This window comes from Capricornis sumatraensis, chromosome 7 (genome assembly GCF_032405125.1).
Source record: "Capricornis sumatraensis isolate serow.1 chromosome 7, serow.2, whole genome shotgun sequence".
NCBI lineage: Eukaryota > Metazoa > Chordata > Mammalia > Artiodactyla > Bovidae > Capricornis > Capricornis sumatraensis.
The window spans coordinates 100,230,503-100,248,415 of record NC_091075.1 but is presented as its reverse complement, the minus strand read 5'-3'; the positions used below and the strand labels follow the sequence as shown (position 1 = coordinate 100,248,415).

General features: G+C 43.2%; 1 protein-coding gene across 2 annotated transcripts in view; it reads right to left on the bottom strand.

The window, feature by feature from the left end:
• COPS4 (COP9 signalosome subunit 4) overlaps nt 1-2,296 on the bottom strand; it is a 38,455-nt gene extending 36,159 nt beyond the window's left edge. For both annotated transcript variants that reach the window (XM_068975152.1, XM_068975153.1), the window contains exon 1: nt 2,199-2,296. In XM_068975152.1, the coding sequence (XP_068831253.1) occupies nt 2,199-2,272 (74 nt within the window). In that variant the 5' untranslated portion in view covers nt 2,273-2,296. The remainder of the gene's footprint in view (nt 1-2,198) is intronic.
• Between the last annotated feature and the right edge of the window lie 15,617 nt (nt 2,297-17,913).

Below are 17,913 nucleotides of genomic sequence, written 5' to 3'. Positions count from 1 at the left end.
ATACTGGAGTGGGTAGCCATTTCCTTCTCCACCTTTGTCACTCCGCTCCTAATACAAACCCTAAAACCACTGGTATAAGAGTATTTCTCTCATAGAGCATGTAGCTGGCAGAACTGTTTTCATGTGAAAATAAATATGACATATTCTTGCCCAGACAGGACCAGATATGTACCTACAGGCAAGGCCAAGACTTTCCTTAAGAAGCACTGGCTAGTAGTTATCAAGTACTTTATTCCATTTAATCTTCACAATAATCGGTGCACTAGACTCTTACAATAATAGCATCCAACTACTGCCTCCCCCTAATCCCGCCCCTCTGCAATGTAACCTGCCCACTAGAGGCAGATTGCATTTCCTCTAGTCTTGAATCCAGCCTGGTCTTGGGACTTACTCTGACCAGTGCTTGACACCCGATGTTGTGAGACTTCCAAGGGTAGCCTTAAGAGGACTTGCCAGCTTCTTCTTTCACCCCCTTGAAACCTTCCTAAGGCCCTGAATGAGAGACAGTGTGCAGAAAGAGAGACCCAGCCAACAGCTACATGTGTATGCAAGTCCATTTTAGCCCTACCAACCCCAGCTGAGCTGCCAGATGACTGCACTTGCATGAGTAGGCCCAGACAAGACCAGCAAAACGATCTACTTGATCTAAAGCATATTGAGAAATTACACTTCTTTTACACCACTAAGTTTTTGATTTGTTACAGACCAGTAAATAACTGACACACCCAATAAGGCAGATACTATTGTTTATCCGCAATTCAGAGCTGAGGAAGTAAATGCTTAGCTTAAGTTTCAGAATTCTGCAAATACGTGAAAACTATATCTCTTCTGATAACTAACACACTTATCTTTTTTTTTTAACAAAACAAAAAGGAAAGCAAACATGGAAAAAAAAAAGTGAGTTTTACTTTCATCCAAATCTATCAAAATTACATGCAAAAAGAATTGAGCAGTGAGACATATTCAATTTATTTCCAACCCAGGGATTAAATCAATACGTACTTACCAGCTTCTTAATAATAATAAGGAGGACAATCCTGTGGCTCTAAGTGTCAGGTACTGTTCTAGGTGCATATACACACTCTATTTTGTCCTCAGACAGAATAATTATCTTATAATTATCCCATCTTCCTGAGAGGGAAATTGCCCCACAAAGTAGTTAAGCCCAATAGCACTGCTAAATTTCCCAATGATATACTGGATTACATTTACTAGCAGACAAAATACATTACAGCCTACATAAAACAAACTCAATGTTTCAATGGCCAGGTTAAAACAGGTGTTGCCTGTTAAAATGGATCAACCTGATCTTAGCTGTCAAATGTAAATAGGATCAATTTGAGAAGCACACTTGAAACAGAATGCCTGTTAATTACAAAAAAAATTTAGTGCTGTGAAATCTACAAAGAGGAAACAGACATCTATCTCCCTATCTATCTATCTAGATGTAATTAATACTGTTGAATAACTGGCTGCAGGGAAGGCACAAATCACAAATTTAAGTTGGAGTGGACTTAACCCTTCTACATAAATTCCGACAAAATTTCTAATCATGTTTAAAATTCTGCAAACATCACTACTCTAGACATCCTGACCCACGCTGTGGTGACATTCCTCCATACTCTCCTTCAGAGTTGGTGGCGGGGAGAGAGAGTACCCAAAACACAACCCACAGAAGATGGTTCAAGTAGTTCTGGACGTCATGATAAGCGGCCATACCTGAGCAGCCCCCGTCAGCCTCAAGAAGCCATCTCCGCGGAAAACTCTAAACCAAGGTTCCAGAATACAAATGGCCCTCAGTCAAAGAGAAAAAACGGGCGCAGCAAAGGCAAACAGAGGCCAGAATTCTGTGTGAGAGGCCGGCCAGCGAAGGGAAGGGGCGAAGGGGTAGGTTTAGAAGGCCATGGGCGCAGTCGTCCCACAGACCGCGCTTCCAGAATCTTTAGAGAACGTAAAGGATGCCATCAAGGGCTGAAAAAGTTGACAGCCACTCCAGATCTATGGTCCTGAGCGCTCCCTGCACAAGGTCCCCTCCAGTTTTCTGCTGCTCCCAACATCTGCCTCCACGACCGACCTCAGGCCCGCCCCCTTCATCTTCAGGCCCGCTCCTAGCTTCACATCCGAAAGCCGCCGTCAATCCAAGGAGAACAAGTCTCTGGCTTGCCTCTCCACCTCCCAGGCCCCCGGGAAATACTCACTTGCCCGCCAGATCTTTATGAGAGCCGCTCGAATTCATGAGCTGGGCCAAATCCTGTCGCACGGCTGCCGCCATCTTTCTCCCAGCTCGGCGGAGGCTGCGGGGCCTCTCGCGGCCGAAAGAAACCGAGTGTAGTCCTCCAGAGTGCGGCTAGAGGGAACCCGAGATGCCACAGAGTAGTGCCTGTGTAGGCCAGACCGCCGAGCCTGCGTTAGGTCCGCCCCCAAGGTTGATTGACGCGAAGCTCCACTCCTCAAATCCTAGGCCCGCCCGGGCTTCTCTTACAGGCTCCGGCTCATGCGCTCCCACTTCGGATTGGCGGATGAACTCCAAGGGACTGTGTCGCTTGTGCAACCCCAGTAAGTGCCCGATTCGCAAAACTTCGGGGTTTTCGTCAAGTTCCGTATCTCATATCTGTAGTTTACCATCCCTTGTTCTTTAAGGCTGCACTTAAACTACCCGTGGTAAAGAACGAGGTTTTTTGTTTGTTTGTTTACAATTCACCAGACCGGTACATTTGTAAAGTACAATAAAAAATGTCCCCATTCCATTCCTACTCTGCGTCTGTATATAGATTGATCATACATCTCAGTTTATCCAGGACAGTGCCATTTTCCATCTGTCGTCCTGGAGTAATTGTTAATAACATGCCCTTTCACTCTGGAAACTGTTCCATTTGGATGACAAATTATATGATAGCCTTACTTTGATACGTAATTGTATTTATGTATTTATATAGGAGTGCAAATTTCTGCAGCCTTGCCTACAAAGGATGTTAAACTTGAATTTCTGCCACTTTATATGTGAAAAAGAATATGTTCCTTATTTGGGGAAGGGGAAAGAAAAGTCCAGAACAAAGAAATCTTTTGAGAAAGTACTGTGCCAATTTGTTGTCGTTGTTCCGTCTCTCAGTCGTGTCCAAAACTTCGGGACCCCATGGACTGCAGCAAGCCAGGCTTTCTGATCCTTCACTTATCAGTTCAGATGTCCCTCCATAGTTAAAAACTTAGTGAGATCTCCATGCCTGGCAACTGTGAGTCTGGATATTTAGTTTCCTTTTGCCTAGGACAAAGGAAAGGATGGTTTTGGAGCGTCAACCAGCAGTCTCCACTACCGTTTGTCCCTCTGATCATAATACAGTATCTGTGTGTATCCTTCCTACAGTAGGACACTCAACGCTAAAGAAGAGAGTTCAAGTTCCCACTCAGTTTCTGTATCAGCTTAAAACCCAGGATGTCTGATAATGTACAACCCTCTCCAAAAGTTTGGATGTAATTGTTCATGGTCCAGACATATATACACTATAGAAGAAATTATCGGCCTCAGGCCCAAACATGTAATACAAAACAATAGAGGAGCAAGGGCAGAAGGAATAGGATAACTACAGTTCCAGAAAAGTAAGAGTGTGAAACACAGTAGATACTTGTCCACAGCAATGGTAGAATCCTGCCCAGGAATTATGAACACCCACTACCGTTGTTATATCTACATGGTGGTGAGACACCATGGTTAGTACTGCATTTTGAGAGGATAATTGCATTGTTCATTGTATTTCGTGGACCCCAGCTTTGCCTTCTTGGAGAAGGCAATGGCACCCCACTCCAGTACTCTTGCCTGGCAAATCCACTGGACGGAGGAGCCTGGTAGGCTACAGTCCATGAGCAGTCTCTAAGAGTCGGACACGATTGAGCGACTTCACTTTCACTTTTCACTTTCATGCATTGGAGAAGGAAATGGCAACCCACTCCGGTGTTCTTGCCTGGAGAATCCCAGGGACGGGGGAGCCTGGTGGGCTGCCGTCTATGGGGTCACACAGAGTTGGACACGACTGAAGCGACTTAGCAGCAGCAGCAGCTTTGCCTTCTAAATACAAGTTAACTGGATGTTGGAGGGTATTCCCTCTCTGCTGCTGCTGCTGCTGCTAAGTTACTTCAGTCGTGTCCTACTCTGTGCGACCCCAGAGACGGCAGCCCACCAGGCTCCCCCGTCCCTGGGATTCTCCAGGCAAGAACACCGGAGTGGGTTGCCATTTCCTTCTCCAATGCGTGAAAGTGAAAAGTGAAAGTGAAGTCGCTCAGTCGTGTCCGACTCCCAGTGACCCCATGGACTGCAGCCCACCAGGCTCCTCCGTCCAAGGGATTTGCCAGGCAAGAGTACTGGAGTGGGTTCCCATTGCCTTCTCCATTCCCTCTCTAGAGGAATGCTTTAGGACTTGAACAGTTGAGGGCATTTGTAGTCCTGGTTTTTCAGTGGGATTTTTTTTAACATAACTTTATTGAATGTTCAGTAAACTCTGCTTCCTTTACAGACAGTTTCAGGTGCCAATAAACATACTCAAAGTTGTTTTTGAAGTGAGGTGTTAATTGCTCAGTCATGTCCGGCTCTTTGCGATCCCATGGACTGTAGCCCACAGGGCTCCTCTATCCATGGTATTCTCTAGGCAAGAATACTAGAGTGGGTTGCCATTTCCTCCTCCAGGGGATCTTCCCGACTCAGAGACTGAACCCAGGTCTCTTGCATGGTAGGCAAATTCTTTAATGTCTGAGCCACCAAGGAAGCTCCTAAAGGTTTTTTTTAGAAGTAGTCATTAAATCTGCCCTATATCCTGACTTCCATATGCAACCCATTCTTAACATCTTAATGGTGATATCCTTGAAATCATCTGAAAGAATAAGCTTAAGTGAGAAGAGAACTCTGTTAATAGTTTGATTTTTGCTTCAGTGTATCTTTCCTTTCTGTTGTTTTTTGTTTATGTGTGTTTGCCAAAAAAATCACATTGGGCTCTGAGAAATCTGTAAGCCAAGTTTTCTCTCCTGTAATTTAGGGTTACACAAGCCGTCAACTTTTTCAACTTAGTGAAGCTCCAGAATTTCCAGACATTCTGTTCTCTATCTACCCTGACTTCAAACTTTACATGTAGTACCTTATGCATGCTTGCTCAGTTACCCCTGACTCTTTGCGGCCCCATGGGCTGTAGCTCTCCAGGCTCCTCTGCCCATGGAATTTTCCAGGCAAGAAATACTGGAGTGGGTTTTCATTTACTACTCTAGGGGATCTTTCTAACCCAGTGATTGAACTTGAATCTCTTGTGTCTCTGGAACTGGCAGGCAGATTCTTTCCCACTAGCGCCACCTGGGAAACTCTTGTAATACCTTGCTGAAAAAGAAAAGCAGCAGCCACATAAATAAAGTAGCTCTTTTCAAGATATCTCCACTAGACCTACAAGCTAGTGAGGGAGGTTCTCTGCCTTTCTAGTTATTGTAGGCAACAGTTTTACTAAAACTTTTTGATGTGACAAAGCCTCCCTTTCCAGACTATTATGCATGCTCAACTATTACGCATGTAGTATTCTAAGAGAATACTACATAGTTTCAGGTTTGGTTATAGCAGTGAGAAAAACAACTGGGTTGCAATGAGAATTTTCCCCTCCCTTATTTTAGTTGCTTAACAAGAAGCTAGCTGGGCATCTCTGAGTTATGGGAAGTGCACAAATCTTAGTTCTTTTAACTAGGTCAAACCTTGGGTCCCAGTCCCAACTTAACTGAGTCAAAATTGTCATGTTACAAAATTCCTCTAGTAATTGTTGCACATTAAATTTGAGTAGCACTGCTTTAGCAGATGTCACTACTAGTAGAGCTCTTCTCACTAAACCCTTATTTAATAAGGCCATTTCCTTGGTCAGACATCTCCTGTTTTCACATAATCAGCTCTTAGTAGATGGTCTCTTCCTCCTTACAGTTTCCCTACAGATACGCAAAGAAGGCTATCCTAGGGTCCTTTTCCTGGTACATCTTCCACTCTGTGTCTTGTGTGCCCAGCTCAAATATGCCTTGCTGTAGAAGTAATAATAATAATTTAAAAAAAAGAATAGGTGAGTGCATATGTTCTGCTGTTTTCTGAGCACTAGTTCCTACTCTGAATCTGTTCCATATGTTCTTGATGCTGTTATCAATATTGTTCTAGAGTTATCTTGTGTTTCCCAGACTACTCCCTGAATCAGCCATTTCTCCAAGAAGGCCTTGTTCCTTTAAAAAAAAAAATCTTTAAAAAATTTTATTTTTATTTTTTTAACACCAAAAACATTTTGTATTGGGGTATGGCAGACTAATAATGTTGTGATAGTTTCAGGTGAACACCCTTTTATGTTTGAAAATCAATTTTCTTAGATATAATCAACCTTGGCTCACTTTTCTTTAAACTGTTAAGTGTGATACTCTATTTTCCTGGGGAATAAAGCATTACTGAAAAATGTCTCATGAGAGTCTAATTTTCTTTTCTTGTAAATGACCTACATTTTTTTTAACCTAGATTTCCCCCAATTTATTTTCCTCTCACATTAAGTAGTTTTACTAGACTATGTGTTGTTTTTGTCATTCTGGGTCATTCTCAGGTACACAGTGTGCTCTTTTAATACATAGTTTCAATTTTTTTTCAACATCATTGTCTTTCATTATAATTTCTTGTACTTGCTGTATTCCTTTGGTTTCTTTCTTCAGAAACTACTATATCTATATGTTAAATCTGAAGATCTACCTATCTTTAATACTATCTACCTTTCTTCAAAATCTTTTTGTTCTTATTTTTAAAAATTTCCTCCTTTTCACTCTCTCTCTCTCTTAAGGCATTATTTGTTATTTTAATTTACTCCTGGTTTCCTCCTAGTCTAGTCTTCATTTCAAAAATTATATTTTTATTTCTAATTCTTTCCCAAGTTCCACCATTCATTCTGGGTGTTTCTAATTTTATGATGTTACCCCAGTATGTCCTCTGTTGTTTTTTTTCAATTTCACTCATGAAAAAAGTGTATGAAGGCTTAAAAAAATATATCATCTTCTTTTCAGTTTGACTACTGATTACCTTCCCCAGCATGAGTTTGAGCAAGCTCTGGGAGTTGGTAAAGGACAGGGAAGCCTGATGTGTTGAAGTCAATGGGGTCACAAAGAGTTGGACACAGCTGAGCGACTGAACTGAAATACCTTCCCTCTTCTGACATTCACTATTTTAGACATGTTAGCACCCCCATTGCCTCTTTGTGGCGGTGGTTTAGTTACTCAGTCATATCCGACTCTTATGACCCCATGGACTGTAGTCTACCAGGCTCCTCTGTCCATGGGTTTCTCCAGGCAAGAATACTGAAGTGAGTTGCTATGGCCTCCTCCAGGGGATCTTCCTGACCCAGAGATCAAACTCAAGTCTCATGCATTGCAGGCAGATTCTTAACTGGCTGAGCCACCAGGGAAGCCCTCATTGCCTCTTTATTACACCTCAAGAATTGGGACTCCTAAAATATTTTTATTTCTACCCTCTTCAGTCCTAGTGGAAACCTTCAGATCATATAGTATTTATTGCTGCCCCTTCCACTTCCATTACATTCCTAGGTTTCACTGAGAAAAGTTGGTACTTTTATTCTATTCCACCAAACATTTTGTTTTCCTTTGCACTGTCTCTTCTATTCAAGGAATCCTTAATTTACCACCTGTGTTATAATTCCCAGTTACATTGTCATTATTCACTTGAACTACTATATAAATTTGAAGCGAATTACTCACCAAATTTCCTCTCTCTTCATCTTCCTTGTCTTGTTATGAGGTCTCTGTTCCCGATTGTTTCATTGTTTGGTAGTGTTTACTCTGAAGTGGTCCCCCAGATATGGTGCCTGGGTAACCAACTTGTGAATCTGTGCACATTCATAAATATCTATCATCCTGACGTTTAAATGGAATTTGGGCTGAGTTGCTGCCCTTTTCCCTCAGTGATCTGTAAATGGTATTCCACACAGTCTTCTAGCTTCCAGGATTTCAGGTAAAACCAGTGCAGTGGTGGATATGTAGGAGGTGTAAGAGATGTGGGTTCAATCCCTGGGTCGGGAAGATCCCCTGCAGGAGGGCACAGCAACGCACTCCAGTATTCTTGCCTGGAGAGTCTCATGGACAGAGGAGCCTGGTGGGCTACGGTCCATGGAGTTGCAAAGAGTCGGACACGACTGAGCATGCATGCGTGCTCCAATGCAGTGGTTTCGCTCTCTCTCTTTCCTGCTCCCTCTCTTTTTCTTTCTCCTTCCTTTACTCCCTCCCTCCTCCATTCTCTATCTCCCCTTTTTTTCTCTTTCTTTATTCTCTTTGAGAGACTAAATAGGCAAACAGGCAGTGGCAAGACCATATATTAAAATAAAACTCTTGACCCACAGTCTACAGCATCTGGACCAAGAAATCAATTCACCATCTGCATCAACCATTACAGGATCCAAACAGCAGCTCCTGTAGCCTTCAGTCCCAAATAGTCACCACTTGATCAGTAACTATCAGACTCCCGAATTTTTGCTCCTAGTTGTAACTTCAGTTCAATCCAGTTGGTCAGTAGTGTCCGACTCTTTGCGACCCCATGGACTGCAGCACACCACGCCTCTCTGTTCATCACCAACTCCCAGAGCTTGCTCAAGCTCATGTCCATGGAGTCGGTGATGCCATCCAACCAACTCATCCTCTGTCATCCCCGTCTCCTGCTGCCTTCAGTCTTTCCTAGGATCAGGGTCTTTTCCAATGAGTCAGTTCTTCGCAAAAGGTGGCCAAGGTATTGGAACCTCAGCTATAACTTAAGACCAACCAAGGAAAGCTAAATATGCACCCCCTAACGATTCACATGATACCTCCCTTCAAGTTAGGCTGCTGGCAGCCTCCTCATGTCCACAGCCTCTTGTCAGCACACACCTGAATTCCCTTTTTTCCACTGTAAAGATGCCTGCCTTTGACGCAGACACAAGTGATTGTGACCACCTCCTTGCTATAGAAAGCTCTGAATAAATAGCTTTTGCTTATTGTCATTTGGTTGCTCCCTGTCTGTTTCCACACTTTCTTCCTCTGTTTTCTTCCCAGTACCTTGTCTCCCTCTCCCCCACCCCTTATCCTCCTCATTGTTCTTCTTTCTTTTTTCATCTTTTTGTAGGAAACTTGTTCTTTCCACTTGGAAGCTTTTAAAATCTTTTCTTAACAGGAATTTCCCTCAAATGTGCTTGGGTGTGTCTTTTCCCACTGATCTTAGTTTAAACTCAGCAACCTCTTTTATCTGTAAATGCAAATCTGTCTTTAGGTGAGGGAAATTTTCTAGTATCATCTGTTTAATATTACCTCTCTTTTTTTTTTTTTATCATTTTCTTTCTTTCCTTCTGAAACTGCAACTAGTCAAAAATGACAGATCTCTTGGGTATCTCTTCAAAGTGATTTGCCTTTTTCACTGTAATTTCTCTCCTTATATTTTTGTTTTGTTTTGAGTTCTCTCTTCCACTTTTTTGGCCACTTAGCAAGATTCAGTTTTCCTTCAATATATCTTCGATGTTATATTTTTAAAATCATGATTTTCATGTGGATAGTTGTATAAAAATGTTATAACTGCTTTATTTATAATGGTGCCAAGGACAGAAATGGTATGGACCTAACAAAAGCAGATGTTAAGAAGATGTGGCAAGAATGCACAGAACTATACAAAAAGATCTTCATGACCCAGATAACCACAATGGTGTGATCACTCACCTAGAGCCAGACATCCTGGAATGTGAAGTCAAGTGGGCCTTAGGAAGCATCACTACAAACAAAGCTAGTGGAGGTAATGGAGTTCCAACCGAGTTATTTCAGATCCTAAAAGATGATGCTGTGAAAGTGTTGCACTCAATATGCCAGCAAATTTGGAGAACTCAGCAGTGACCACAGGACTGGAAAAGATCAGTTTTCATTTCAGTCTTAAAGAAAGGCAAAAACAAAGAATGTTGAAACTATCTCACAATTGCACTCATCACACATTCTAGCAAAGTAATGCTGAAAATTTTCCAAGCTAGGCTTCAACAGTATGTGAACCAAGAAATTCCAGATGTTCAAGGTGGACTTAGAAAAGGCAGAGGAACCAGAGATAAAATGGCTAACATCCATTGGATCATAGAAAAAGCAAGAGAGTTCCAGAAAAACATCTACTTCTGCTTCATTGACTACTCTAAGCCTTTGACTGTGTGGATCACAACAAACTGTGGCAAATTCTTCAAGAGATGGGAATTTCTACCATCTACCTACCTACCTCCTATGAAACCTGTATGCAGGTCAAGAAGCAACAATTAGAACTGGACATGGAACAATGGACGGGTTCCAAATTGGGAAAGGAGTACATCAAGGCTGTATATTGTCACCCTGCTTATTTAACTTATATGCAGAGAACATCGTGCAAAATGCCAGGCTGGATGAAGCACAAGCTGGAATCAAGATTGCCAGGAGAAATATCAGTAACTTCAGATACTCAGATGACACCACGCTTATGGCAGAAAGTGAAGACAGATGAACTCAAGAGTCTCTTGATGAAAATGAAAGAGGAGAGTGAAAAGGTTGGCTTAAAGCTCAACATTCAGAAAATGAAGATCATGGCTTCTGGTCCTATCACTTCATGGGAAATAGATGGGGAAACAGTGGAAACAGTAGCTGACTTTATTTTTGGGGGCTCCAAAATCACTGCAGATGGTGATTACAGCCATGAAATTAAAAGATGCTTACTCTTTGGAAGGAAAGTTATGACCAACCTAGACAGCATATTAAAAAGCAGAGACATTACTTTGCCAGCAAAGGTCTGTCTAGTCAAGTGTATGGTTTTCCCAGTAGTCATGTATGGATGTGAGAGTTGGACTATAAAGAAAGCTGAGCATCAAAGAATTGATGCTTTTGAACTGTGGTGTTGGAGAAGCCGCTTGAGAGTCCCTTGGACTGCAAGGAGATCAAACCAGTCAATCCTGAACATTCATTGGAGGGACTGATGCTGAAGCTGAAGCTGAAGCTGCAATACTTTTGCTACCTGATGTGAATAGCTAACTCATTAGAAAAGACCCTGATGCTGGGGAAGATTGAAGGCAGGAGGAGAGGGGGATGACAGAGGATGAGATGGTTGGATGGCATCACTGACTCAATGGACATGAGTTGGAGCAAACTCTGGGAGTTGGTAATGGACAGGGAAGCCTGGCGTGCTGCAGTCCATGGAGTCAAAAAGTCAACATGACTGAGGGACTGAACAATGACAACAGGTGAAAACAAAAAACATATCATCAAGAAAGTGGGTAAACAAAGTGTGGTATATTCATTCAATACAATACTACTCAGCATTGAAAAGGAAAAACTACAGATATATGCAACAACATAAATGAATATCAGAAACAATATGCTGAGTGAAAGAAGCCAGACAGTAAAAAAAAATGCATGTAATATGGTTCCATCTATATTAAGTTCTGAATTAGGAAAAACTAATCTATGATAATAGAGAATCAGAAACTGCTTAAAAAGAAGAAAGTGGAGAAGGGTAGGAATTTACTGGGAGATAACAAGAGGTGTAAGTGATGGAAATGTTCCATATGTTGGTAGGTGTGTGGGTTACATGAAGTGTATGGATTTATCAAGTTTTATCAGACTGTACACTTAAGATCTGTGCATTTCACTAAGTGTTAAACCTTAATGTTAAAAGGGAACAAAGTCATGCTTTTTGTTCCATAATCTTGTGTGTATGTATTGAATTTAGCCTTCTTGGGTGCTTTCATGAGTTTTACGTGTTTTTATGTTTATGGTTTAAGTTGTCTTCTGCCTTCTCTCGTGGTTTCAAAGGCTATGCTCTTAGAACCTTTGAGGAAGAGACGTTTTAACACAACTGTGTGGCTTCCCCAAAGGTCCTCTGATATCAAGATAACCAACAGATCCTCTAAACAATAGTGCCAGGGTAGGTCTTATCGTTCCACCATGAGGTCCATAGATGTTCACAGGCTACACTCCCTTTATTATCCAGTTGTTCCAATCTTCTTTGCTTTCTGTCTCTATACTCACTGTAACCTGAGGCTTCATTTGTGCCACCTAATGCCTGCCATGTCTGTCTGCTGGTTCCCCTGTGTTAATGTTTCAAGCCAAGTCATATGGTTGAAAGTGGGTGAAAGAGATGTGCTAGCCTGATTGTTTTTTGTAAACCACCCAGTATCCAGAACTGTGTGCTTGTATTATGTAATCACTCAAAAAATGCTTGTTGAGTAGAGAACACAGTTGGATACAGACTTCCCTGGTGGCCCAGTGGTTAAGACTTTGTCTTCCAATGCAAAGGGTGTGGGTTCGATCCCTGGTCAGGGAGGTAAGATCCCACATGCCTGGTGGCCAAAAAAAAAAAACATAAAACAGAAACAATATTGTAACAAATTCAATAAAGACTTTAAAAATGGTCCACATCAAAAAATCTTTTCAAAAAGAACATAGTTGGATAAATAGGAGACTCAGAGAATCCCAGCATCATAGAATGTGCTAGTGTTTCAATCGAAGTCTCCCTTCTCTGGGGGCATTACAAACAAGGCGTAGACAAATCCAAAGCTGAGTAGGAACTCATGTTGGGAAGGTGAAGAGGATGATCCAAATCTGCCACCAACCGTGGCAGCAACCAGAAGCAGATATTCAACATGTGTTGTAAAGCAAGAGGTCTGTGGGCTACTAAGACAAATAAGAAGGGGTGGGTTGAGAGAGTAAGCAGAAGGATTGTCCTTGGAAAAACTGTGTAAACTTTGTGGTCCAACAATAGAGACCCTCAGACCCCCTTAATAAAGTAACACCTGGAGGACTTCCAGCTTCTGTTTAGCTGGAGAGAGCTGGAAAAAACATTGCTCCCTCCATACAACAGTAATCTAGGTAACCTAAAGAATCATAGATTTTATTAAGCCGCTCAAAGAGCTGAGGACATAGAGCAACTCATGACCTGAAATCTCGGGAAAGACAGGTGCCTCTAAATGCAGAGGGGATGCAGGCACTGTGTCACCTGTGGGAGAGTGTGGGCAGGAAGATGGGGCAGCCATACAGAGAGGAAGGTAGAATTCTGCTGAATGTTTAAATACATTGCTAATGACTAAGTGCAGACTGGGGCTTCCTAGGTGGCATTAGTGGTAGAGAACCTGCCTGCCAATGCAGGAAACATAAGAGGTGTGGGTTCGATCCCTGGTTAAGGAAGATCCCCTGGAGTAGGAAATGATAACCCACTCCAGTATTCTTGCCTGGAAAATCTCATTGACAAAGGAGCCTGGAGGGCTACAGTCCATGGGGTTGCAAAGAGTTGGACACGACTGAAGCAACTCAGCACGCAGAGACAAGTGCAGGTTGGCATGCTTGTAGAACCCCGTGGGAACCACAGTCATATAAAGAGTCCATATCCACTCACAGGCTCTTCTCCAGGGACCACCACTGAGCAGCCAAGACAAAGATTGGGGGCAGAGTGGAAGGTAAGAGAAAGACTTCTGTGTCCTTCAGGCCTAGCGGAGAGGCGTGGCTGCCATTGCAGGAAAAGCAGGAAGAAACCCAGACCCTCCTCCCGCAAGGAACAAAGACTTAAACTGATGGGAGAAGGCAGCAAACCTAGTTGTTCTCCAGGGGACAGGTAAAGCCCTACTGCAGCTGGAAAAATGGGGAAAATGAAACAAACAAACAAACAAAAAATCCCCAAAGCAAAACTTCTAATCCTGAAGAGTGGCCTGGAAACTGTCTAATGCTCAAGAGAGGGTCAGGATCCCCAAGACCCAGAGACACAGAGCCTGCCTGAGAATGAACCTGGAACAGGACCACAGAGAAACTGTCTTCCTTCCCCATCACCACAAGCAGTCTAGTAAGTACCAAATAGCAAGCAGGTTACTGCTGGAAGAAGCGCATGACCTTAGAGGGACTCCTCTGAGTGGTAAAAGCACAGAAAGCCTAAAGGCTGAAAGTAGAAAAGTAACACTGATGGGAAAAAAAAAAAAAAAAAAACCTTTAGAAAAGCAGCCCCAACTCTAAGCAGAAAATAACTTTAGAGGAATTTGAAAATGATGATGCACTGAAGGTAACCATAGCAACACTAAAACCCAAGCCCAGCTCAACTCCTGACTAGAATAACTCAAACTCTTACACTAACAGCTTAGCAGAAAAAGATGTGTGCTCATTTCCAGGCATATATAATATTTACCTCCATCTCTCCAGTTCACAGCTTCCCTGGTGGCTCAATGGTAAAGAATGTGCCTGCCAATGCAGGAGATGTGGGTTTGATCCCTGGGTTGGGGAACATCCCCTGGAGTAGGAAATGAAAATGCACTCCAGTATTCTTGCCTGCAAAATTCTGTGGAGAGAGGAGCCCGGCAGGCTTCAGTCCATGGGAGCACAGACAGTCAGACACAACTGCGCGACTAAGCACAGCACAGAAGGGTCACAAATTACGCGATTCAGAAGACGATGGAGTGATAAAAGGGAAGGTGTCTGGACCTTACATTTTAATGGTTTTCCCTTCAGCTGTACCTTTTCTTTGGGGATAGTTCAATAAACACTATCATTCTAAGAAAACAGAAATGAAAACCCACTGCTACCCCATAACATCCTCAAACCCATCTACGCATTGACTTTTCCTTTAATTTACCCCAGCAGCGGTGGATGATGGAACCATTCAGTAGTGGTTTCTAAGATTTAACTCAGGGCTTGGGGAGAGCAGAGGAAATTACACGTGTGTGACGTGGCAACCCTAACACTGGTACTGTGCTCAGGGAAGGTAGGCCTTTCTTCATTTCCTAAGGTAGGTCATGGTCGATCTGGGCAGGAGCCTGCAAGCGCTTTCTGTTAAGGGTCAAATTGTATTTTAGATATTGTGAGTCACACTGTCGTCTTTGCTGCTGCTGCTTCGTCTTCGGCTTCCTTTCCCCCTTTTCCCTTCTTCTTCTTGCATTTACAAGTGTAAAATAGAGAAACATTCTTAGCTTGTGGGCCATTGAAAAAAGGCCGGATGTGCCCTGTGAGACAATTTAATTTGCCAACCCTGCTCTAGGCCATTTACCGTAACTCCATTTCCTTTTGATAGTGAATGGCTTAAGACGACATATGCAGTCCAGGTCCGGCCAGTGCATTGTGATGGAAAGTCTTCCAGGGGACAAGTTTAACCTTGCAAGTAAAAAGTGGTGCAGGGGAAGAAATCTCTCTCCCCTGTGGTTAATATTTGTGTGTTGTGTGTGTTATGTCTGTGTATGGTACTAGGTGATAGCCACTGGAAGGCAAGCCTGTGAATTAAAACTTGAGAACTGTGGTATGGCAAGGAGGAATGAGCCAGGAAGTTTAAGGATATCTTTTCTTTACTGAATTATCCCAGAGAAGTCTGCTGCTGCTGCTGCTGCTAAGTCGCTTCAGTCGTGTCCAACTCTGTGCGACCCCATAGACGGCAGCCCATGAGGCTCCCCCGTCCCTGGGATTCTCCAGGCTAGAACACTGGAGTGGGTTGCCATTTCCTTCTCCAGTGCATGAAAGTGAAAAGTGAAAGTGAAGACGCTCAGTCGTATCCAATTCTCAGCGACCCCATGCACTGCAGCCTACCAGGCTCCTCCGTCCATGGGATTTTCCAGGCAAAAGTACTGGAGTGGGTTGCCATTGCCTTCTCCGAAGAGAAGTCCATTTCTATGCTATTTATTTTATTAGCTGTGCAGACAGTTCATGGTGGTCCAATGGTTGGGACTCCAGACTCCCAATGCAGGGGCCTGGGTTTGATCCCTGATCTGGAAGCTGGGTCCCACATGCCGCAACTAAAGACCCCTAGTAACTATGACACAGCACAGCCAAATAAATAAATAAATAATACATAGGGTTAACCCATAAGGACCTGCATATAGCACTGGGAACTCTGCTCAATGTTATGTGGCACCTTGGACGCAAGGGGAGTTTGGGGGAGAATGGATACATGTATATATAGGGCTGAGTCCTTTTGCTGTCTATCTGAAACTATCACAACATTGTTAACTGGCTATATGCCAATACAAAATTAAAAGTTAAAAAAATGAATGAAATATATAAGCTACTTTTCCTTGGGCTTTCTGTGGCTTGCGACTGAAAGCAGAGTAGTTACTATAGTCAGTAAGTTACAACTATGTAGCAGATAGCTTTGTGGGTAGCTTTGTGAGTTCACAGGCTCCAGGCCAGGGCCAGGTCTAGAAGTTTTACAGAGGAAGAACAAAGAATAACAGTTTCACTGGAATAAGGAGGTTGATTCTGTGTAAGCACTGCAATTTACAAAAGATGGACGGGTCATCTGTCTTCATCAAAGAAAGGGGGTGTTTTCATGAAGATTATAAAGTGTGAAGTGCTCTGACCTCCTCCCACACTACACCTGTTTAGGCTGGTGTACACTGCATCTTCGCATTCACCTCTGCCGGTTGGAATCCACGCTCCCAATTCTTCATTTCCTCTTTGTATTAGAATTTGTAATACATCCATACCCTTTGCAGTACCTCTCACTAGAGTACAAAGAAATATATGCCCTCCATCTCATTGATGTTGGGCTTGGTTGTAAGACTTGTTTTGGCCAATCGAACGTAAGCAGAAGTGACTGTGTGCCGGTTGATTAAAGGGGAGTGTTAGTTGCTCAAGTCGTGTCTGACTCTGTGTGACCCCATGGATTGTAGACCCCGCCGGGCTCCTTTGTCCGTGGAATTCTCCAGGCAAGAATACTGGAGTGGGTAACCATTCCCTTCTCCAGGGGATGGTCCCAAGCCAGGGATCTCCTGAATTGCAGCCAGATTCTTTACCATCTCAGCCGCCAAGTTAAAGCAGAGGGGTAACCTTTAAAAGGATACCATGTTTCCATTCTATTTTGTTGTGTTCCTGTGATCCATTAGGAGAAGAGTGTGCCCTAGGTAGCTAATGCCCTATTAGCTTGGGCCCAGAATTAAAACATATGGAACAGATGGAAGCCCAACCAAAAGCCTAGGTTCCCACCTGGCCTACGTGAGACCAGCGATCTAGGCTAAACCAGGAGACAAATAAATGCTTGTGATTATAAGCCATGAGCAATTTTAAGATATTTTATAATTACAATGAAAAGCAAAGCCTTCCCTGGGTTGTTCTGAAAGTGAAAGTCGCTCAGTCATGTCTGTCTCTTTGCAACCCCATGGACTAGATAATCCATGGACTTCTCCAGGCCAGAATACTGGAGTGGGTAGCCATTCCCTTCTCCAGGGGACCTTCCCAATGCAGGGATCGAACCCAGGTCTCCCTCATTGCAGACAGGTTCTTTACCAGCTGAGCCACAATTCTAGTGGTTAATAAATCCCCTGCCAATGCAGGGAACATCAGTTTGGTCCCTGGTCTGAGAAGATTCCACACGCTGAGGCGCAACTAAGCCCGTGCTCCACAACTAGAGAGGTCACTGCAGTGAGAAGCCACACATCTCAACTAAAGAGAAGCCCCCACTTGCCACAACTAGAGAAAAGCTCATGCACAGCAACAAAGACCGAGCGCAGCCAAAAATAAATAAATAAACATTGAATACTTAAAGAAGTCAACTAAAAAAAGCCTCAGTTTTTAGTCTTTCTGGAGGCAGACATTTTCTTTTCCCAACTAGATGGAAAGGGGAAATATTCCTTCAAACTCATTAAAGTCTCTGTGAATGTATGTTAATTGCTCAGTCATGTCCGATCTGTGCAACCCCATGGACTGTAGCCTGCCAGTCTCCTTTGTCCTTGGGGTTTCCCAGGCAAGAATACTGGAGTGGGTTGCCATTCCCTTCTCCAGGGGATCTTCCCGACCCGGGGTCTGCTGCATTGCAGGCAGATTCTTTACCATTTGAGCCACCAGGGAAGCCTGGAACTCCGTGTCCAAGTCTGAATAAACAAGGCTGAGAAAGAAGAAGCACTTCCCTCTCTCTGTGTGAGCCCTTCTTTCAAGTTCCCATATCCT